Raw genomic sequence first — 23,826 nt, 5'->3', positions numbered from 1 at the left:
TTGAAATATTGATCAGACGTGATCAGAAGATCAAGATTGAATATTATTAATAAGACGTGATCAGAAGATCAGGAATAAAGATTAAAACATGGATCAGACATGATCAGAAGATCAAGAATAAAGATTGACATATTGATCAGGCGTGATCAGAAGATTAAGATTTAATATTGATCAGACGTGATCAGAAGATCAAGATTTAATATTGATCAGACGTGATCAGAAGATCAAGATTTAATATTGATCAGACATGATCAGAAGATCAGGAATAAAGATAGAAACATTGATCAGACATGATCAGAAGATCAAGAATAAAGATTGAAATATTGATCACACGTGATCAGAAGATCAAGATTGAATATTGATCAGACGTGATCAGAAGATCAAGATTGAAATATTGATCAGACGTGATCAGAAGATCAAGATTGAAATATTGATCAGACATGATCAGAAGATCAAGATTGAATATTGATCAGACGTGATCAGAAGATCAAGAATAAAGATTGAAATATTGATCAAACGTGATCAGAAGATCAAGATTGAAATATTGATCAGACATGATCAGAAGATCAAGATTGAATATTGATCAGACGTGATCAGAAGATCAAGATTGAAATATTGATCAGACGTGATCAGAAGATCAAGATTGAAATATTGATCAGACATGATCAGAAGATCAAGATTGAATATTGATCAGACGTGATCAGAAGATCAAGAATAACTCATTTTAAAGGAAGGCTTCTTCGGAACCGTTTTGGAACTTCACATCAAGCAGAGAAGGACAAATAGGGAAAGCTTAGCAAAGGCTAAGAGAGACTTGAAGATAAAAGAAAAGCAGATTTGAGTGTCAAAACAAGGCTTGATGACACTGTTAAGGAGAAGACATTTAGTATTTATAAAAGGGATTAAACCAAAGCTAAAGATACAAGATCCAGAAATCATTCAAAGGTGATCGTACGTTTATGTGTATATTAAGGATTGACGGCAGTAAAAATAAGCACCAGAAGGAAGAAGATGATCAGAAAATGCCAGAGCAAGACCACACGATTTGTTATCAGTACTGAGAATTTATCAATGAGCCCAAAGACACCAGAGCCACACACGAGACATTTCACAGCGTCTCTTTTCTCAGGATCAACCGAATCACAACTGAAATGTTCCTTAAAGATTGAAGATTCCTCCCGACAGAAAGTTTCAATTACAGCTGAGAGTAAACGTGTACCTGGGCACTGAGACAACCGAGTCCTCTGGAGCTTTACAGACTTCGTGTCTTCAGCGAGACGACATCAGAGAGGACATGTTAACGCATGTGTGCGTGTGTGTGTGATGAACACATTACAAACGGTCTCACCTGTCGGATCCCAGTAGTCTGAAGATGCGTGTGCTGTCAGAGATTTCCTGGGTAATCTGGCCAGTGAAGGACAAAAGAACAGGTGAGTTTTGCTTCACTCGTGGTTTTCATGCCAGATGGTCTTGAAAAATGTTGTCAGATGCAGAAACTAAACCTCACCTCGTTCGTTTTAAAACTCCGTCCCTGCATCCCATGTCTCCAGAACGCCAGCACACTGTCTTGAAGACAAACTGTGAAAGAAATGAAGTCGAAATAAAACTTTATTTGAACCTGATAACACATTAGTATCATTAGTTCTACGGAAGTATATAAATCCCATCAGAGTATTGAACGGTGACATTTTACTTTTCAAATAAAATAAACATTTCTTTATTGAATATTAAAATATGAAAATGTTCAAATAGAGTTTGAAATTAAAATTTCAATAATTAAAAAATATGTTTGTTTTTTTTAAATATTTTTTATGTACCTTTTTAGATTATCTATAAATAATTTATAGTATAATAGTTCCACCAGAAAATAACTAAGTATCAAGCAAAATGAGCCAACTTTCAGCCAATAATGCGACGTGCAGACGATAATATTATAACTTTTATGCTTTTATGGTAATATTCGTGAAAGTGTAATGACTTGAAAAAAAAATAATAATAATAATTTAACCTTTCATAGACAAATTATGAATTAAATTATTCAAAAAAGATTAAATGCTTAAAAAATAAAATTCAAATGATTTAAAATGATGCAACCATTCAATATTCTAATGGTACTGATACACTTCCATATAGATGCTTGAAGAAATGTTAATCTAGTTAAAAAAAGAATTAATGCCTTCAGCATTCACACAATATGTTTAACTAGAATATAAAAAAACATTTGACAATAACACAAAAGACAAGAATCTCAGGATCAAATAATCACATGTTAGAACTACACTTTGAAAATACACGATATATTTGAATAAACGACAGAGTTTGAATCATGTTATTGCAGACAGATGGTTCTGACCCGTGGCTTCGATCTGGAAGTTGAACGTAAGCTCCGCCGACAGCTTCCTGCTGGATTTCAACCTGCCCTGTAGGTTCACAATCTTTATACATCCTGAGGCAGCAGAGGAAACATGTTAGTATTTAGAGAAGTCACACTTCTTCACCCGGAGATGTTACTCACGGTCCTGGCAGACCAGAATAGTGTCTCGCTCTAGTTGCGTCACGTGGATTACACACGACTGCGGCGCATCTGTGGAGGGAACGGACACATTTATGTGACACGGATTTTGGTTTTGAATTGTAGTCCAAATATTCTCAAAAGTTAAAAACAAGTTGACAGTTGAACCGTCATCAACCAGTTCCATTCTCTCAAATAGATTTGTTCTCACCTGCTTCTGTGAACCAGGAGCACGTTGAGTTCGGGTTGAGGGTCCCAAACTTCACCACCTGGTTGAGCTCGGTTCCTTTGCCGACGGCCACGCAGATGAGAGGGTACGTCTGCTCGGGAACCACCAGCATCTCAAACACTTCCAGAGGACACGGCAGAGGGAAGTCGATGTTCTGTGGGGGAGACATCCGAAGGGAAAAATTAAAAAGTCTTCACAATTTATGATGCCATTTCTGCTGCTTTAAAACACATCTTCAATATTGCAAACTCACTTTTCAAAATAGTTTCTTTTGATATTCCATTTTCATGGTTTTCATTTGTTCCTTCTTCATCTCTACCAGTTCAACTTGTTACTTCTTCTTATTTCTAAATTAATGTTTAAATATTTCATAGAAAATATTTTTGGATCCACATATTTAATCATCTTGTTATAAATAAGATTATATGTTTCCTGGATTATTTGATTCTTGGTAGAACAACAAGAGCAAGTTTTGTAAACAACTGAGCCAGTGGTTCATGGCTGTGGCTCAACAGAGGTTTGCAGTTACACTGTTCTGACACTAGAGGGAGCCAGAATCAATCTGTTCAAATGTAGGTATCTCCGTTTAAACAATAATAACAATAAATTACCCAAACAATCCAACACTATTATTGACCATGAACGCAGCACGGGAACAGCCACAGAATGACAAGTTACCCATCAATGTTAATGAACTAACTTTCCTAGCTAGCGGTGCTACAAAGAGAAATCTGTGCTGTGAAATGCTTAAAAAAAGAAACACCAACTTTGATGAGCATGAACTTCTGCATTGGCTCCACCCACTCCAACAACATCACACTGGACTGGAAGGCTCCACACAGGTACTTGTGGCCGGTGTACGGGTTACGCACTGAAATAATCAAAGCAATGACGTCAAAAACTCAGAGAGACTCTTTGTGTTTAAATATTTACGGACATGTGATTCAGACACGCAGAAGCATGACGTGAATAAATCCACACTCAAACTCACCTACACAACACTTTTGGCACCCTTTCGTTTCTGGAATTTTATTGGACACGGAAAACTTCCTGTAAAAAGACAACAACAACAAAAAAGTCAAATAAAGGTTTGAATTAAATAAGAGGATTAGAAGAAATAAAAGTCACATTTCAATGCCGTTTGTAAATCTTCTTTTAAAATAAAATGAACTTCATAAAATGCTCTACAGGAGGCTGACATCGTCTCAAACAAGAGCTACATTAGCTAAGAGATGCTTTACCTGGGAATGATCTTATCTGGGAGCTTGTGTGTGGGAATGGCGACCGGTAACTTCTGCAACTGCCGGGCTTGTTCAAACAAACCGCTCAGGCTGTGAGAGTAGAGCTGAGAGGCTTTTCCTGAAAGACAAAAGTAAGTAAGTAAGTAATTAATTTGTATTTAAGCATCATTTACCATTTTCCTGACAGTCAAGCAGCATGACATGTTGTGATGCAATTTATCTAATGGTTCGTTAGTCACATTTATCATTTATCTAATTCTACATCTAGAATTCTACTCTGCTGTCAGTTTGAAGTGAAATGAAATGAAGTGTCTCACTTGGAAACCTGTTCAAAGTAGTAGATTATAGAGGAGAGAGTGACATCTAGTGGGGTCTGAAAATAAGGCTTCATGAAGCTTCATAAACCATCACTATTTCTACCCAAAACAGATGTAAGTTGTTACTGAATCTGAGCAACATGAGAAAGAAACATGTGGAAGTGAGCCGTCCAGATTTACTACTACATCAACTAGGGCTGTGTATTGGCAAGAAACTGACGATACGATGCATTTTACAATACAGGGACATATGATATATAGTGATAGTGTAGTATATATGTGTAGTATTGTCCAGTACTTGACTCTGGTGTTGTGATAGTGTAGTAACAAGGATATATGTGTAGTATTGTCCAGTACTTGACTCTGGTGTTGTGATAGTGTAGTAACAAGGATATATGTGTAGTATTGTCCAGTACTTGACTCTGGTTTTGCAGAAATTACAGACTCTTGACGAAATCGTAACTGCTTTCATTTGTATTCAAACCAAATTTTTGTCCAAACATCAGCTTTAAAAGCTGCCGGAATCACTGTATCCTCTCGTCCTCAGTCATCAGCGGGATCTAGCGGGGTAGCTGCTAAGACTAGAACTATCTGAAGTATTTTTTTAATCTCATGAATACTTTGTAAGTGACAAGAGGAAGCGACAGATATCCAGCTCTACAACAGTTTCAATAAACCCTCCCTGTATCAACTCTGGGTGTGACAACTATTTTTTAATTGATTATTAATTTCCGTGACTTATGACGTTAAACGTTGCCTCACCTGATATGGACAGAAGACAGTTGTTCATGACATAAAGCCAAGTGCATCGCCGAGGGAAGAGCTGCCGTAAAAAGAGAAGGTTTAAACATGTAGGCTTGATTTTAAGTCGCGATTGAAGATCGTCGCACGTGCTTCACGTTACCTGCTCCATTGTCGTCTCATGCAACTCGTTCAGGTTTAGTGTATAGATTCCCTCCTCTGCTCCGAATATCAAATACTGATCTGAAACACACACATTGACACTGTGATAAGTCTTTCAATCACTTCTGAGGGTTCAACTTCATCTTGTCGTCCGGTTACCTCTGGTGTCCGGGTTGATCCAGGAGGTGGCGCAGTGGATCTTCAGAGGGCAGCCGTTAAAAACCTTTGAGAAACAAGCTCCCATCTACAACAAAGAGTAGAGAAGAGAAGTCAGGCTGGAACATACTGGAAAAAATAATATGTTGTTTTAATGTTTGAGCAGAAATAATGTCTTACATGGACTTTAGGTGTAGGTGGGAGTCCGTTGCTCACCGGCACCTGAAACATGGAGAACACATGAAATATCTCAATAAGGGTATACTATTCAATATATCGTGATACTGTAGTAACAAGGATATATGTGTAGTATTGTCCAGTACTTGACTCTGGTGTTGTGATAGTGTAGTAACAAGTATATATGTGTAGTATTGTCCAGTACTTGACTCTGGTGTTGTGATAGTGTAGTAACAAGTATATATGTGTAGTATTGTCGAGTACTTGACTCTGGTGTTGTGATAGTGTAGTAACAAGTATATATGTGTAGTATTGTCGAGTACTTGACTCTGGTGTTGTGATAGTGTAGTAACAAGTATATATGTGTAGTATTGTCGAGTACTTGACTCTAGTGTTGTGATAGTGTAGTAACAAGTATATATGTGTAGTATTGTCGAGTACTTGACTCTAGTGTTGTGATAGTGTAGTAACAAGTATATATGTGTAGTATTGTCGAGTACTTGACTCTAGTGTTGTGATAGTGTAGTAACAAGTATATATGTGTAGTATTGTCGAGTACTTGACTCTGGTGTTGTGATAGTGTAGTAACAAGTATATATGTGTAGTATTGTCCAGTACTTGATTCTGGTGTTGTGATAGTGTAGTAACAAGTATATATGTGTAGTATTGTCCAGTACTTGACTCTGGTGTTGTGATAGTGTAGAAACAAGTATATATTTGTAGTATTGTCGAGTACTTGACTCTAGTGTTGTGATAGTGTAGTTATAAGTATATATGTGTAGTATTGTCCAGTACTTGACTCTGGTGTTGTGATAGTGTAGTAACAAGTATATATGTGTAGTATTGTCCAGTACTTGACTCTGGTGTTGTGATAGTGTAGTAACAAGTATATATGTGTAGTATTGTCCAGTACTTGACTCTGGTGTTGTGATAGTGTAGTAGCAAGTACATATGTGTAGTATTGTCAAGTACTTGACTCTGGTGTTGTGATAGTGTAGTAAAAAGCATATATGTGTAGTATTGTCGAGTACTTGACTCTGGTGTTGTGATAGTGTAGTAGCAAGTACATATGTGTAGTATTGTCCAGTACTTGACTCTGGTGTTGTAGTATTTACAGACCACACGACTCTTGACGAAATCGAAATACTTTCATTTGTTTTCAAACCAAAATATGTCCAAACATCAGATTTAAAACCTGCTGGACTCACTGTATCCTCTCGTCCTCAGTCACTGCTGGGATTGGAGGGTTGGAGGACGTAATGACTGCTGCGATACTGTATATCAGTATACCGATATTTTCTCACACCCCTAGTTAGCAGTGCAGAACATGTTGATCTAACTCCAAGAACTCACCGGAACATCCTTTTTGTCTTTCCGTACCGGGATACTCGGCGGCATGGTGGACTGCCTCTCTGCTGGTCCGTCCTTTTCACCGTTGTGTGACGAGCTCAGCCCGTTTCCTGCAGAGACACACGTGTGTGGTGTTTAATTGTGACAACAGAATATCAGTTTAGTGTGAGTGAATATAAACACACGTGTGTTAAGAATTGAAATTGGTTAATAACAAGATTTGTGTCACTGGTTGATCGGAGCTGCTGGACGTCAGACACAGACAGACACACAGGTGTGAGCAGGGAGGGCGGCGAGGAGTGGTTGGTAAGGCGGGAGGTGGGAAGGTTTGTTGGACACATTCAGAGGATCCATAAAAAGCCATGAGACACATACATAGCAGCACATAGAACCTGTAAAGTTCTGCAAAAAAAAAAAACCTATACTTGCTTACAACTTCAAGTGTGTGACCAACACATCTTATATAAAGCATTTTGTGACTCCAGTGAATTTGCAAAATCATGTTTCAGTCTGAAAAATGAACCAATATGTGGCTTTTTATCTAGTTGACAGTCTTAAAGTATTTGTTTTGCTTTTGAAGATTATTTTACCGTAATCTAAATCCTCCCTATTGATTGTTCCTCATCATCAACATACCTCCAAAGCAATCCTGATAATTATGACAAAAAAATTGTATTCTTAAAGGAAAAACATTTTGAAAGCAAACATTCCTTAAGATAACGCACACATGCGTTAATACCAGCTATTATATATTGTTTTGTATTAAACCATCATAGTATTTTATTTTTTGCCTGGTTGAATCATGAGAATTGTAAAAATGCAATTACTTATTAAGATTAAGTTTAAAAATTTAAAAACACTACTTCAATCACAAGCTACTTTTTACTTATTTTTTGGATGGTACTATTTTCTATTTTAAATCTTTTTTATTAAGTAATTAAAAAACATTTCTCTCATTCAAGCATCGTTTTTATTTTTAGCAACTTTGTTTTGGATTTACTTTCTTCTTTTTAATTGAAGCTTTGTTTTATGAAATATTTGTTCTTATTTCAAGAAACGTTCTTCTGGTTTGAACAATAAAGATAACAATCTGCCTCCATAACAAACCAGTGACACGGATTAACTGAGTGATATCAAGTCGAACGAGCAACAACAAGTAACTGCAACTTTTCTCCAGTGAAACAAGGTTCTCATATAACCAGACCAGACATCCACAACTATCTTCCTTCTCCTTAAAAGGACACGGATCATTGACTTGCTCAACGATTAAAAGAGGAGTTAAATAAAGAAATAAAGCAAAATCATAGAGAGCAGGAGCTGATGAGAGAAGACAAATTAAGAAGCGCCGTATTAATGGAACAGAGATCGAGACTAGAGGGCCGACTAATGGGAGACTAGACAACGACTGGAGGGGGAGGATCTACTGATAAGCTGCTCTTACGCTCTTCCTCCTCCTCTTTCTCCTGCTCCTCCTTCACCTCCTTCAGCACCTCCCACGCCTCCTCCAGCTCCTCCTCTGTGTGAGGCGTGTGGAGCCACTCCCAGAAATGTCTAAAGCTCCCATCATCCTCTGGGGCCGAGTTCTCGGCGTCCGTGCAGGCTGCGGTCTCGTTACCTATGCTGCTGCGCCGGTGGTGGGGCGGCAGCTTGGGGGGCGGGGGGCGAGGGGGGACGTTGGAGGGCCTGGCGGGGCTCTGCGTCTCGGGCCCGGGGCAGCGCTTGATGGTGCCCCCGCTGCCGTCGTCGTCGATGTGCGACTGGCCGTCGTCCGGTTTGTGCGGGTTCTGCTGGAGCGACTTGGGCTGGAGAAGAACACGAGGAGACATCGGCGTGAATCGGTGACTCAGCGTCTTTGTTCTGTAGACGTGTGTGTTTGTGTGGACATGGATACACACCTTGGGAGGAAGAGGCGGCGGGACCTTTGGCCTCATGATGGTGCTGGATTTACTGGAACAAGGAAAGAGAACAATTCGTGAAAACCATTTAACCTTTTCTACGACGTCAAAGATAATGGAGTTAGTGAGTTTCCACCTGGGCTGACCATCCTGCCATTGTGAATGCATGCACGTCCGGATCTCAATTTCATATCAATGATTTTGGAAAAAACCCAATAAAGATCAAGTAACTTGGAGCATCCGGACGAGACTCGATTCAGGAATGACGAGGGCAGCCACAGTGAGAAGGTTAAGGACGTTGCAAATGTGGAAAGTTTGCAACTCTGATGTTTGCTCAGCCAGACTGCAGACGGAGGGAAGCCTTTGAGAAAAATAACTATAAATACATTTCAAAATGTATTATGTTTTGTGTAAATACTATCAAAGGCTTCCGCCGAACTGCACAGGGATCTACTGATCTACTTGTGAATGAGATGATGAACACATGACTCACACTGAGAATGAGTTTGCGGTCGACTGCTAATGAGGTTTATTAAATTCGGATCTTAAAAGGCTAAAGATTATGTACAATCACTGCGGTGGCAATTAATTTACTGAGAGGATAAGTCTGGCCTTCAGTGCCAGAAATAGAATAGAATATAATACTAAATACATGCAGCATGTGGACTATCAGTTAGTTAAGGGGATTGAAATATCAAGAGTGTCCTTCAAAAGGACCTTTAATTCTAGCATAAAATAAAAGATAACATCTTTTGAGGGCTGCAACAATAAATAGAATATATACTATTGATCTACTTGATATCATTTACACTTTCACATTATGTTAAAAGGACTTTATGGTTGTTTATTCACAAAGACTTAACAATATTTATCAATGCTCAGAAGACTCCCTGTGAATAAAGCTTGGCTCTATGATTAGTACAAGAAAAAGAAGTAAATAACATTTAGCATTAAACAAACAATAAGAGTTCAAACCCAGAAACCACTCTGCTCCCCAGACTTGTTTTGCTTTGTTGTCCTAAAGTGTTAGTAAAAGCAGAGGAAGTGATTCTTGGGTGGAACACGATCTGCCGAGTATATTTCACACAGACGAGGATGAATGTCGAGACGATGACGACAACACAACATGCGACAAAGGAGGCAAACAAGGCGGCGTTTTTCAAGACGGCGAGGAAACAACACGACAGCAAAATGAGAGGACGAGGAGATGATGCGTTTTCTTTCCTTTTTGTTTGTTCCATGAACGTTCTGATGTGGTTTTAAATCAACCAATAACATCACATGCGAGGTTTTAAAATAAGATAAAACGTAACCGTTAACTCATCCCACAGTGGGGACATTTGCAATAGATTATATTATATATATAATCTTCATGACAAATTAGGAAGAAAGAGAGGCAATTTTTCTTTTCATAAATCAATTATTATTAATTAATTATTATTATGAATTATTCTTGTCATAAAATGTGCAGATGATTACTTCTTTAATAAACAATAAAACCAAGAGAAAATTCAAACTGAAAAGCATGTGATTTGCTGGTCAAAAGTTCTATTTTTAGTTTTGCACCTGATCCAGTATTACTTGAAAAAAATGGAAAAAATAGAGCTTGAGTAAATGGTTTCTCTTTATCTACAATCTTGTAAATAATTTATGTAATTTTTATGAACGTCGCTGCCCAAAGATTTCTTCATTTAGGGGTAATACTGCACTGCACTGGAACTATGGAACATCCACTCAACAACATATTGAAAACAGCATCATGACCCCGAACCATCATCATCCTCGAGGTTAGTTGTGACGTTAGTAGCCATTCAACACGAGGCAGGTGTGGAAGACGAACACGGGCGGTGGATGCGGCATGATGCTTGTGTGGGGGAGGAAGGATGAAACTGTCGTGGGGAGTCGGGAAGTTCTCCTCCTTGTTCTGCTCCTCGTCTTTTCTTCCAAGGAAGAAAAGACTGAGGGGACAAGGAGGACGAGGCTTCCCGGGTCTAAGACGGGGGGAGAGAACTTACTGAGTGTGAGTTTCATCATCATCTGCACCATCATCTTCCTCATCCTCATCATCCTCTAAGTGTGCCACATGGCCCCTGGGAGAGGAGGCGAAGAGAGGAAGTGGGTTCAGGAGGGGAAGGTATCGGGAAGAACGGATGAGAGGCAGAAACGAAGAGGGTGAAGAATAAAGGAGGGAGGAAGCAGGCAAGAGTGGCAGAAGACACCAGAAGTCGTGGATGGAAGGAGTTGGGGAAGGAGGGGAGGGACATCTGAGTAAAGATTGTTTTCCTACATTCAACCCCTTCATCTCCAATAGAGCGAGAACTTCAGAATATATTCCCATCATCACAACAATCCACTTTTAAAACATGTGAAGAACTTAAAAGCTGCACCAGTTAACCAACCGTTGCCTTCTGGTTAATGTCTGGACATTGAACATTGATCAGCCACATCTTTAATTAGTTTAAACTTGAATTATTTGAGTTTTCATTACCAATTAACATGTAAAATGAAGATAAACGAACCACAAAATCCAGCATGATTCCAGCAATGACTGGGCACAAGAGGATACAGTGACTCCAGCAGCTTTTAAAGCAGATGTTTGGACGTATTTTGGTTCGAAAACAAATGAAAGTAGTTACGACTTCATCACGAGTCATGTGGTCTGTAAATACTACACCACCAGAGTCAAGTACTGGACAATACTACACATATATCATCAGTTTTGCAATATATTGTATTGTTGCACTTGTATTGTGCTACATATCATATCTACTATATACCACGTTGAGTTAAATATTGATACAACTATTGATGGAAAGAACTTAAAGATCTGAAACAGATTCATGGAAAATGCGATGTTAAATGTTAGGGCCGATCAATGCATAATGTACATTAAAAGAGGATATATTTGCAGAAGTAACAAACGTGTAGACAGATTGAGTAGAAACCACAGCTTCAAAGTCCAGCAAATTACAAATTATTTCTAACACCCGACTAACAGACTTTTAAACAACAACCCGGTCCAGAAATCATTAATCCACCTCCATAGGAATTAAACCAGAACATATCGTACGAACAATTAAACAATGTTTCCCAGAATCCGCTGGAAATATGAAGGAAAAGAATCATGACATGTGCAGATATTTAGGCAACATCTCCAAAGGATCGCAAGAATAAATGCAGAAGATATGAATTGCAGACTTAGAAAATAAATTGAGATAAAAGATGTGTGCACGTTTAACTCAAAGTCAATGAGTGTGTGTGTGTGTGTGTGTGTGTGTGTGTGTGTGTAAGCCATGCTCTGCAGGAAGCCCCCGTGAAGCGCAGCCTTGTCTCTGATGTTAGAGAAGCAAGAAGCCAAAGATAGGGAGAACTCGGCAGCACTCAAAAGCCTAAAATGATCCAAAGCATTAGTAGAGAGTGATTTGTCTAATAAGTTCTGCGTCATGATTGGTTGATGGACAGTTGTTTACACCAGCAAACCAAGACCTGCAGAATCAGAAGAAGAAGGAGAAGGAGGAGGAGAGTTCTTACTCACCTTTGATGCAATTCTTCCTCCACTGATTTGAGAAGGCTCCTGTTAGGAGAGAAAAGATGTCAGGAATGTGTCAAACTTCATTAAAAATGACCCTTCAAGGTTTGTTTTAAATGCAAGTGTTAAACCCTGCACATAGGTCAGTATTCCAAAAGTCATTTCATAAAAACAGAAATAAATCCACTTCAATGATAAAACATCTGGAGAAATTAACTTACACTTATCATTTACAATTTAGCCACTTTTCAGAAGTCTGTCAACTCCTGTGACAATGTTCCACTTGATAACATTAGTCTGATGCATCCATGCAACCTCAAATAAAGGCCACCGACACCAACTAGACATGGATTCAGGGAAATTGATAATTGCAAACATTTTCCTAAAATGTGTGTTTCCATTAATAGCAGTTTTTGTGCAATTGCACCGTTTTCCATTTACAATCCTGTCCGTTTCATGTTATTATATTGAGGATGAATTGTGTTCAAACACTTGTTGGATTAAGATTAACCATAAAAAAACACGCGTCACACTCAAGGCAAGCCAAGTCATTTTATATGGGCTAAGAAAATACAGATGAATGGTAATGTTGATATAATGATTATAAAGATGCTGGTGTCCGCAGGAGTAAAGAAAATAAACGCTTGTTATGCTAGACTTAGCATCAATTAATTAAAACATAACGTCGCAATAATACTTATATTTATTCTTAAAGGAGGTCAGATGGTAAACATTAAAATCCGTTATTTAAACTGTGATGAAGCTTTTGGCCTCGTGTACGATCGAGTTTGACAAATGAAAACAAAATGAAAAATGTTCAATGCTTTTGGCTCTGGATACTACGGTCTATGTCATAACTCGAGTGCCAATATATATAAACAGAACATAATAATGACAAATATATCATTATAAAAAAAGAAAAGCGTATTTCAACAGCAGGTGACGTGTATTTACATATGGAGTTCGATAAATAACTATTGTTGCGTCCAAAATAGCACAAAAAGGAGTCTTTGGGGATTCAAAAATAAAAATGTAAATTCCTGGTTTTATTTTGCCGGGACTGAAAGCCGAACATTCTTCCCGCTGAGTGGAAACTCTCCTCCAGCTGCCGCCATGAATAAATCATCAGTTATCTATTTTCTACCGTTCGTCTCAATCTGGATGGTTTATAAAAGTTTAACTGCTGCCGTAAAAGAGAGAAATGACGGCCATTAAAGACAGACGGTGAAAGGAGAATAACTCACTTGTTGCCTCCCAGCAGACCCGGTGAGTCACTCCCGTACTCCAACTGCAGTTCCTGGGAGGGAGAGAAAATACTTTAGACACGCAGGATGACAGACTGGTTTGTTTTTTGTTGGCATGAACAGACACAAAATTAGGAAGATTTTTCGCACAAAAAAAGCGCGGCTCTCTAGATTTGTGTGACTAAAGCTACGACAGAAGACTCTTGAAATCAGACAATGATCACATGAGGGTCAAATATCAGGTTAAACAGATTTAGCTCTTGCTGAGATCTCATTGTGGTTACGACAGTGTGGCCCGGTGGTAAAAATAACTGGGTTTTGAACACATCTGGAGCGACGAGCAGGAGCAGGAAGACTCTGCTGCTCATGAGCGCATCTAGAGGAGTCTGCAGGATATACTAAAGTAGCAATACTAGTTGCATAGTTCCATGTTATTTGATGTCGTCTTAAGTTAAAGTGGATAAGATGAAAGCCCAAAACACCTCCCACCAACTGTACTGTAGAGTAAATTGATACATAAAACCACGTTTTTCGGAAAATACTGTATCGATATTCAACAACACTGTATCCATTTTTTTCTCTCCATTTTCTCCTTTGAGTTAAAAACATTTTATTTTTCATCATAGAGATCCCAGTTATGACTGAGGATGAGAGGATACAGCGGCTCGAGCAGCTTTTAAAGCTGACGTTTGGACATATTTTGGTTTGAAAACAAATGAAAGTAGTTACGACTTTGTCAAGAGTCATGTGGTCTGTAAATACTACAACACCAGAGTCAAGTACTGGACAATACTACAGATATATATATACTTGTTACTACATTATCACAGTATATTTTATCGTGATCACGCATCACCGGATTCTTACCCTGTTAAAACTATAAAAAGATAATTACATATAAGTTTTATACCTAAAATAAAGACGTTGAAAGAGCTTCATGTAATCTATTTAGGGGTCCACAATCACCCTTTTTTCAATTACCATGCGAGTGTCACATTAGTTGTCATTCTGATCTATTTTTTTCCACTGTCTTGAAGTGAACCACACGGTGAAGCCACAATGTTTCCGCAGCAGAGTTCAATGACATAATGCAACACGCATGCAGAGGGTGAATCTTGCATAACAACAACTTGACAGCAGGCAGAAGCATTTCACACTCGCCCCACACACACACAAACACACAAATTATGTACATGGAAAAAAAGGCCTCATTGGTATGATTGATAGACTGGCAGAGCAAACAAGCAGAAGAGACGTCTGGACAGAGCTGACAGAAAAGGAAACGGTGGAGAACAGGACGTGTCCATCTGAACCCAGTCCAAGAAAACTAGTTGTGCTGATAATCGATTTAAAATGTTTTCCCTCTAATTTTGTACGCATTTCAACTTTGAAACATGGTAAGCATGTCATTTCAAAATAATGGTTTGGTTTCACACAGACTTTGTCATGTGGCCGCACACATCTTTGGAGTGACAATCTAAAATACGCAAACATGGACCACTTTGCCTCGTCGTGTGTTTAAAGAAACATTTCCCTCCCGTTTGCCAAAAGTTACATTTTCTTTTTCAAATTTTTGGAAAAAGTTGTAATAAGATTTAGAGTTTAACATTTTAAATTTTACACATTTTGCCACATTCGCTATCAAATAAATTATAACAATTAAGTTTAACTCAAAATTCTCCATCTTACTCTAATAATCATATTATAATCGTGTGTCAAAAATGCTGTATCTTTAAAGTACCTCCAGTCAGGCTAACCGGGCAACTCAAAGAAATGTAACAATGCTTTTTAAAAAGCTACATATTGTGAACTGAACATGACAACTGAGATGTTCCAGCATCTTAAATCTGAAGTGAGTTTAAATAACTTTAATTTGTCCACATGAAGGTTCGATCAAATCTGATCAGGCTTTCAAACTTACAATAATCAATATTACTATTTTAATTGTAAAAAATATTTTGGGCATAAAAGAAAAAAAATAATCTAGTAGAAGCCTTTTAACCATAATAGCCAAAATAAAATGATCACCGTGGCAACAACAATCACAACAACAAGAAGTGACACCAAAAATTGAAGGAAGTGCAACAATTTAACAGGAACAGATTTTTGGTCCAGAATAGATCATTATAACTCAAAATAAATGCTGGAAATAAAAGTCTGGAAGAAAAGAGCGAGGACTTGGAAAAAACAAACTGGTTCTTTAGGAAAAAAAAAAAAAAACAGACAAAAGAGGAAGCAAAGTTAGTGAAGAGACGACGACAGGCGCTGAAACATGTGAAAGGTCGGAAAAGTGGGTGGACAGAGCTGAGAAAATAGGAGAGACGAGAGAGTACTACCAGATTAGATCTCGCGGTATAGTAGAGTTCCTCAACACAGTCCAGATATGGCTCAGAATCACACTGGTCAGCAAGACAGAGCGAGAGAGACCTCAGTTAATACATGAACCTGGAAGATGGGGTCACAGACGATGGTGTGAGAGATGGATTTAAGGCCAAAACGTGCCCTCGAGAGTGTGGATGACAGATGGACAAGGGGCTTTACCAACTATACAAATGAAGTAGTGGCAGGACATGATGTTTAGATATCACAATCACAAGATGATGTTTCCTTAACAAATAATACGAGGGACTCCTATATGACCTCGACCTGAGAAATATTTAACTACAGGTGACGAGTGATAACTGACTGAGATAAATTAAACAAATGCGTAACATTCCTCATGGAGGAAAAAAGTGTTTTTCTGTGTTTAGTTTATTTATTGACATAATAGAAAATTTGACATATACATAATTGATTTTGACACTTTCTTTCTGCTGGCAATTAAACCATCATTACTGACGTCATCAATAATAATGACGATAATGAATGTTTTCTCTAACTAACTGGCAGGAATGTAAGACCAGGCAGAGGTGCAGGTGGAGAGAGCAGACAGAGGAGGTGCGAGTGAAGGGCAAGACATTGTGATGGTGCAAGACCCCTGACCACCTCACCAGAGCACATGCAACCCCTGCACTGTTTGGATGAAACAAATGTACTAAAGAACAATTTAAAACGTTTTTTTTTCTAAATTGGATTTTTCTAGACTTTTTTCTGTTGAATTTTCCCCATTTGAACTTCATTTTATCAACATTAAAATATACATAGATACATTGTCATGTCAGAAAAAGCTTAAAAGCTGATTGATTTATTCTTTTATTGTTGCTTAGCTACACCTTCGAACTTTAAATCAAAGTAATACTGGACACATAGACATAGACTGCATTGAATGTGTTGATGCTCAATCATTCCATCTTTCTGGATCTTTAAAACACAACTTAGTTTTAAACTATGAATATATAAATATAGCTGTAAAATTTGACAGAAGTGTAACATTTAACAGTCAAATTTGTAGTTACTCTTTTTTTTGTATTGTATAAATATTTAATTTCTTATATCCATATTTGGAAAATGTATACAACTCCAAATCCATCTCAGATGCTTCCAAGTTCCTCATAAAGTACTGAAGTTCCTCTCTAGGAACTCCATCGAAGACCGTTTGATTATGGGTCTGGTGCCTCCTGTTCAAAAAGTTACATTTCAGCTACTTCAAGATGAATATGGGTCTAAATTTAGACAAAAGCTGTGTAGCAACCATTACTTTTAAACACTGATTTTCCATTCGTACTCCTCAGTCTTTCCCTAATTGTTAGAATTATAAGAAACAGCGTAACATTGAAACATTTAGAATATATATTCTTCTTTCTTTCACACATATTCTCATCATGTCCTCAATGACCTAATACATGAACCACATTCTTTCTTTTTCCAGCTTCTGTTCTATATTTCCAAGACTCCCTTTTCCCCTGTAAACCCTCCCAATGTGTCCAAAAGAACCACGTCTGGCCTAGTTAACCAGGTCTCCAAAGTCCTCCTAATAAGCTCAACTTGTCAGGTCTAGAAAGCATCTTCATCTTTGCCTCTTCCAAGTTCCTCCACTTCCCTGTCCTTCAATCGGAGCCACCGAACACTATGTCAGGTCACTTATGTCGACTCGACATCGAAGATCGACTGAAACTCTCAGATCGCCTCATTAATAAGTCCAGGAATGACAAAACAAAAGGTTATGAACAGCTAGTCGTGCCAACAAACACCCCGGAATAGTCGGAGGTGACCCTGTGATTAGGTGAGGATTTGTCATGCTGGTAATGTGGAAAGTAACACAAAAACAGTCTCACACACACACAAACACACACAGAGTGGGAGGGAGAGAGAGAGAGAGAGAGAGAGAGAGAGAAGGCCGGTCGACTCGGGAAACTTACCGGTTCATGATGAGGTTCTGTCTCTTTCCTCAAAGGAGGATCGAACTTCACCTGGCCGACTGAGAACGGACAGAATTAAAAGGTATAAAAAAAGTGACTTTGTGAAGCTCCGGCTTCAGTGTGACCGTGAATCTTACAGTTGATTTCAGATAAAGTCTTGCCCTCTCTGGTGCTCCTGCTGGTGGAACGGATGCGATGAGGAACAGATACTGGGGACTGGAAGAAGAGACACAGAAGCATTAATATCTGGTTATAATGGTTGATAGGTAACACAACAAAAACACACTGCTGCACAGCAAGCCATCGACATGGTAAACAAAACATTCTATCACCAAAAATGTAAATAAACAGGGTTAGCATCCATCAGACAAGTGTTAAGTCATGTTCTTGCAAATACAACAGGAAATGCGGAGATGAAAATCGTAATAATGTCAATTTAGATCTAGATCTTACAGTTGAAAGTGATACAAATTCAACATAATAGATATAGAATACATTAAAAACCTCAGTTTATTTGGCCATTTTTCCCTCCACAACATTGGTGTCACACAGAAAGAAAAAATACTGTCTTAAAGATGTTTTGTTTTAAAAGATGGAATTTTCTCTGGAGAAACATTAGCCTGTGACTCTTGACACATCACGACACACAGTCAAATTTACTCAAAACATAAACCTGTAAACTAGTGAATTTAATTTTAACTTATTTTTATCTGAAGGTCGGTCGGTGAATCAATCTGATCCGCGGGGAAAACAAAGGCTCTAAAAGAAAGTTGAATGCTTGAATCCCAGAACTTTGGCAGCAAAAATGATTGACATCTTCAAGAGAAAAGATTGAATCAATCAATCGGTTAAAGATCTATAGATCCTAGAGTTCAATATATTCTGTCAAACACTGACCACCTGTAATATTATTTTCACACTTTTCCATGATTCCTCATAAGATCATATCCAGGCCTCTCAGGCATCAGCCAGGATATATTCCAAAAATCAAAAGCGACACAACAAACACTGCAAATCTGTCACCGCAGCCCACCACAGTACCTTCCTGCGGGCTGCGAACCGAGGTGCTCGTCGGGCGCCAGGGCTTATCGGAAGAAAATGACCCCTGTACTTAAACTGAGATGGAAGAGGGAATTTATAGAAAAGAGGGGGAAACAAGAAGGAAAGAAGAAAGGAAGGAGAAGAGGAAGGTGCTACAAGTAGGGAGATGAGTAAATGATGGGAGGAAGACGAGGACAAAGAGCAGGAAAATGAATCAACTGAGTCGGCGGACGAGTCCACTGAGGTGGAAAATGATCATGGTGTCGATGGATCCAGAGAAATAACCAGGAAGGGAAACGTGAATGATCACTTTTGTTGTAATCGGCTACGAGACGTCAACCCTGTGAGCAGTGAAAGGTTACCTCCGGCTCCGGGTCGTCGTCGTCAAAGTCGTTGAAGGTGCTGTGGTCGGGGTTGTTGGCCTTGTCCAGCAGCTCGATGGCCAGGGTCCGGCTGAGGGGTTGCGACACGAACGGATGCTGCACGGAGAGAGAGGGCGAAGGTCAATATAGTTTAGGAAAATCTTGTGTAACTTGAAACATCTTGAAACATTAAAATGAAAAATGATTGTAATGTAGATTCTGCTTGTGTAAAGGTTGAACTGGTGAAATAGCTTCAGTTCTCACCTGAAGCAGCTTCTCTGCCGTCGGCCTTTTCTTTGGATTCTTCGTCAGAGCAAGTTTGACAAAGTGGTGAAAATTGTTTGTCCTGAATTCATCAGCAAATGCAAAGTGTTACACTCCAAAGCAAGAAAGGTAAATATACATCCTATTAAAGGGCGAAGGGGATCGACAAAAGCAAAAACCTACCATTTGAGTTTATCTTTCAACTTCGGAGGCTGAAAATTACTCTTGGTCATGAGGAACAAGGCTCTGTGGAGACAAAATAAAAAACAGCCTTGATCAAAGCAAATCTAACAAACCCGTTTCATGAATATCAACAAAATAACTATATTATTGGAAATATTAAGTCAAAGAAGACACATTTATATGAAAAAATGGAAATTGTGTATATATATACAGTATATATATTATACATACATTTCTATTAGAAATATCGTCAATGTTTTCCTCTTAACCTTATGATTTTACAAAACAATAATAACAAACAGAAACTCACCTCATGGGATGAAGGTCAAACATTGGCGGCTGAAGTTCAGCCAGTTCTATGGCGGTGATGCCAACAGCCCAGATGTCACAGAGCTGGTTGTAACCTCCCTTCCTCTCGACTGCTGCTACTTCAGGAGCCATCCTGGGGAGAAAGCATATCTTTGACTGAAGTATCATGAATCAAGGTCATCGGGATCAAGTTGTTCACACACCATGTACCGAAACTGAATCAAGCACCAATTGTAAGTGATACAGTCGTGAAATTATGCTCACAGGGCACAGAGATTCATATTCTCTGTTAAAGTAAATAAATATTATTTTATTTTGATAATACAATTGAGTATATTCTGTTCACACCCTTTGTGTCATTTCTCCTTAACTATAATGTTCAACTTCTATATTATTTATTTTCTTCATAAAAATGTTTATAAATAATTATAATAATTTCAAGTTATTATAGGAATAAACTTTTTAAGACTCTCACCGTCTACTTAGGACTTTGTTTTATTTTGTTTGATTTCATCAGTTTCATTTTGTTTGATTTCATCAGTTTCATTTTGTTCTCTGTTTGTATTCATTATTCATAACGTTTGTGTTGTCATCAGTGTTCATTTCATGTGGGTTCATGATGTCCCGGGTCTTTTTTTGATAGGACATGACAATGTCTTCTTTACGATTGCCTTCATACCAATTGTTTTTTTTGCTCTTCTTGTCATTTGTTTATATTTCTTTCCCAAAAATGGTTTTCTGATATTACTCCTCAATATGACTGCTAACTTTTTTTGAGCATTTATATTATTAATAATATTTGCTTTTAGAGTGGGTTGTAAATGGATGCATCACATTTACACTTTCGAAAAATTATTTTCTTCAGTATTTAACTTGGATTTTACTTGTGCATGGCAGCAGAAGATAAATTAAAAATAACCCTGCAGGGGAGAATTAAGAAAAGAAGCACAGCTCACCAGTACGGTGTTCCAATGAATGACTTCCTTTTGGCCAGAGTGGCTGTGATCTGGGCTGATACTCCAAAGTCAGCTGAGAGGGAAAACAGATGGTTTAGAAAAATATAGAGAGAGAGAGAAAGAGAGGGAGGAGGGGGGGATGGATTGAGATGAAGAGAACCACAAGAGAATAGCAGGAGAAACCACTTGGTGAGAGGAAGAATGACAAATTGAGGTTTTCTTTCAGGTGCAACTAACGGCTCAGTTAGATCGTGAGGTTTTCCACTGCGTTCTTACCGAGTTTAATGTAGCCGTTGTCGGTCAGGAGGATGTTGGCTCCCTGTCGTGAGTAAAAGCAAGTCACGCATCAAACACAACAATATGACGTCATGCTAATATAACTCTGCCTGATACAAGATCACTAAAAGCTAAACTATAGGAGAGATCAACAGAGTTAAAGTTAAACACTAAATTAAAGATCATTTCTACTCGATGCAGAGGCGTGAACCAGTCATATCTCTGGACTTACCTTGATATCTCTGTGCATTTTGCCCTTGTTGTGTAGATAGTATAAGCCCTAAGAAGAGAGAGAGAGAAAAAAAAGAACCTTAAATATGCATAACACAAACAAACAAAACGAAATTTGGAAACAAGATTTTGCATCGTCTACTTTTTTTAAATCTGAAAAAACAAATTGAAGTAATGATGTATCTGCAACCTTTGAAAATACATACAAAACACCATGAGCCTATGAAATTCAAAGAACAAACATGAGAAATAAATAATTAAACAACACAAGAGTTAGTTAGTTTGTTTATCCATCCATTCACCCACCCATGCATGCATGCAACTGAATTAAAAATAGATTTTATGTGCCGACATTAGTGCTCACTTTATAAAACGACACCATTCATCATGTTTACTCAATTTATATCAGCTCAATAACCAGGGATGTCATCAAGAGAAAGTGCTTTAGGTTAATGCTTTCACTTGTTCTTGGTTGTGCAACGATGAATGCGTCACAAATGCTGTTGTGTTAAACTGATTTGTTTTTCACCTCGCGCTACATTTAAGTTTATATTTATACATCACAGACGTACCTGCAGGGTCTCCCTTGACATGTAGGCAATCTGTGATTCTGCTAGAGGCCCGGTTACTACAATAATAAGGGAATGTTAAATGGAAGACTGCAGGAACAAATTCAAGAAATGGTGTTTTTGTTTAGTGTTCATCACCATGATAGATGTCCTGGAGTGATCCACCGCCACAGTACTCCATGCTGATCCACAATTTATCTCTCCTGAAAGAGACGCGTTTGTGACTCACTCGTCTCTGGCAGGCATCGATACAAACCTAAAGGATTTTAAAGGAAACAACACGATACACACCTCAGATAACTGCCAAAATAGGCCACGATGTTGGAGTGTTTACAGTCCTTCATCATGATGATTTCCTGTTGGACGACCGCAAAGTCCTCGCCTACAGACAGAACACCGTCAGTACACAGTCTGGGTCAGCGTGACATTGCAAACAAAGATGTGGGAAACATTAACAAGGGTCTAATGACAGTGAAATGGGACTTGAGAAGGTGCCAGAGTGGGTAGAGAAAAGAAAAATGGTCGTCACCTGGTTCCAGTTTGATGACTTTGATAGCAGCGAGCTCTCCTGTGTTGACATTCCGAGCCTGCAGAGAAGACGAGGCTCAAAGTTAGTCTCTTGAATTGAAGACATGAGCGATGATGCCGAACGATATCCAAGGATTACATCATGCTAACAAGTCGTTGCTTGAAAAAGTCGACTTCTTCACGACATCACAGTTAATCTGTACTAGTACACATTGGAATCCTACTACTGAACTAGGATCTGAATATTGGAATTCCAATCGGTCCTAGGACAATACCTATAGTAAGCACGCAAAGACTGTTATTAACTTGTCATTATCCAAAAAGTTTAAAAGCGTCATGCATGGTATGACTTCCAGTACACCCTGATCTTGGAACTTCCACCACCATCACTTGATCTACTACTTTATGCTGTCACTTTGACATCAACTTTGGAACTGGCCTTGGAGGAGGAAATTGGCCCTTTTATACCGAGTCACGGTTTTTCCCTGGTTTACATATCATTATTAAATATTGAATTAAATCAATACTAAAATGATTACGAAAAATTAAAACAAAACTCATGTACGTGATTAAAATATAAAGACAATAATTTGTAACATCATGTATATTTTCGAAAGGAAAAACAAGAAACCAAAAAGTGGAAATGTACCAAAGCTAAAAAAAATATAACTCAATGTGTTCTCTGAATAGTTATTGATTGACACGTAAAGGCAACGTAAAATACTATAATGAATACAAATTAAACTAAAATGGTTACGAAAAATTAAAACAAAACTCATGTACGTGATTAAAATATAAAGACAATAATTTGTAACATCATGTATATTTTCGAAAGGAAAAACAACGAAAAAACGAAATATTCATTCTACTCAACTTAGATCTCATAAACATGCAATTAGTTGCTTTATGTTATGATGCGAGAACTGCACTTTGTTTGATCCGAAAGAAACCAATTCACTTTTCAAAATGGTTTTGGTTTACATTCACCAGACTTCAGAGGTCAAGTGGCAAACAGTGCTGAAAGTAAGGCAATAAGGTCCCGTAAGAAGAAGTTGTCTGTTAAAACAAACGCCGTCGCTTCAACTATGACCAAACAAGTCAGTTCTAGGGTCAACTTCCCACAGAGGAACTTCATTGTTGCAGAATTATGTTGAGAATGTTGTCGAGGCAGTTGGATCTTGATGTCTTTAAGAAGCTTTTCTGCCCAAACACAAGGTTAAAATGGAGGTGTTTTCCTCACGTTCTAGACTCTGAAT

General features: G+C 38.2%; 1 protein-coding gene across 8 annotated transcripts in view; it reads right to left on the bottom strand.

Moving 5' to 3' along the window:
- Nucleotides 1-23,826, bottom strand: part of LOC148068880 (mitogen-activated protein kinase kinase kinase kinase 3-like) — a 34,766-nt gene that overhangs the window by 3,962 nt on the left and 6,978 nt on the right. Inside the window, exons 2-34 of one of the 8 annotated variants that reach the window (XM_087803334.1) lie at nt 22,572-22,629; nt 22,334-22,424; nt 22,181-22,245; nt 22,046-22,101; nt 21,475-21,522; nt 21,243-21,285; nt 20,967-21,039; nt 20,012-20,143; nt 19,702-19,764; nt 19,519-19,600; nt 19,255-19,371; nt 17,989-18,067; nt 17,852-17,910; nt 15,890-15,952; nt 13,554-13,606; nt 12,316-12,354; nt 10,796-10,870; nt 8,781-8,832; nt 8,327-8,687; nt 6,889-6,995; nt 5,539-5,580; nt 5,362-5,446; nt 5,204-5,283; nt 5,062-5,122; nt 3,983-4,100; nt 3,733-3,791; nt 3,509-3,612; nt 2,724-2,895; nt 2,516-2,584; nt 2,354-2,446; nt 1,508-1,578; nt 1,349-1,404; nt 1,220-1,267 (exon numbers count right to left, since the gene is read on the bottom strand). In XM_087803334.1, the coding sequence (XP_087659460.1) occupies nt 1,220-1,267; nt 1,349-1,404; nt 1,508-1,578; nt 2,354-2,446; nt 2,516-2,584; nt 2,724-2,895; nt 3,509-3,612; nt 3,733-3,791; nt 3,983-4,100; nt 5,062-5,122; nt 5,204-5,283; nt 5,362-5,446; nt 5,539-5,580; nt 6,889-6,995; nt 8,327-8,687; nt 8,781-8,832; nt 10,796-10,870; nt 12,316-12,354; nt 13,554-13,606; nt 15,890-15,952; nt 17,852-17,910; nt 17,989-18,067; nt 19,255-19,371; nt 19,519-19,600; nt 19,702-19,764; nt 20,012-20,143; nt 20,967-21,039; nt 21,243-21,285; nt 21,475-21,522; nt 22,046-22,101; nt 22,181-22,245; nt 22,334-22,424; nt 22,572-22,629 (2,774 nt within the window). The remainder of the gene's footprint in view (nt 1-1,219; nt 1,268-1,348; nt 1,405-1,507; nt 1,579-2,353; nt 2,447-2,515; nt 2,585-2,723; nt 2,896-3,508; nt 3,613-3,732; nt 3,792-3,982; nt 4,101-5,061; nt 5,123-5,203; nt 5,284-5,361; nt 5,447-5,538; nt 5,581-6,888; nt 6,996-8,326; nt 8,688-8,780; nt 8,833-10,795; nt 10,871-12,315; nt 12,355-13,553; nt 13,607-15,889; nt 15,953-17,851; nt 17,911-17,988; nt 18,068-19,254; nt 19,372-19,518; nt 19,601-19,701; nt 19,765-20,011; nt 20,144-20,966; nt 21,040-21,242; nt 21,286-21,474; nt 21,523-22,045; nt 22,102-22,180; nt 22,246-22,333; nt 22,425-22,571; nt 22,630-23,826) is intronic. The other 7 variants (XM_087803339.1, XM_087803335.1, XM_087803340.1 and 4 more) reach the window with 7 other exon arrangements.

The sequence above is a fragment of the Callionymus lyra genome, chromosome 11 (assembly GCF_982586985.1).
Source record: "Callionymus lyra chromosome 11, fCalLyr1.hap1.1, whole genome shotgun sequence".
NCBI lineage: Eukaryota > Metazoa > Chordata > Actinopteri > Syngnathiformes > Callionymidae > Callionymus > Callionymus lyra.
The sequence above is the reverse complement of the archived record's forward strand: the minus strand, read 5'-3'. Positions and strand labels throughout refer to the sequence as shown.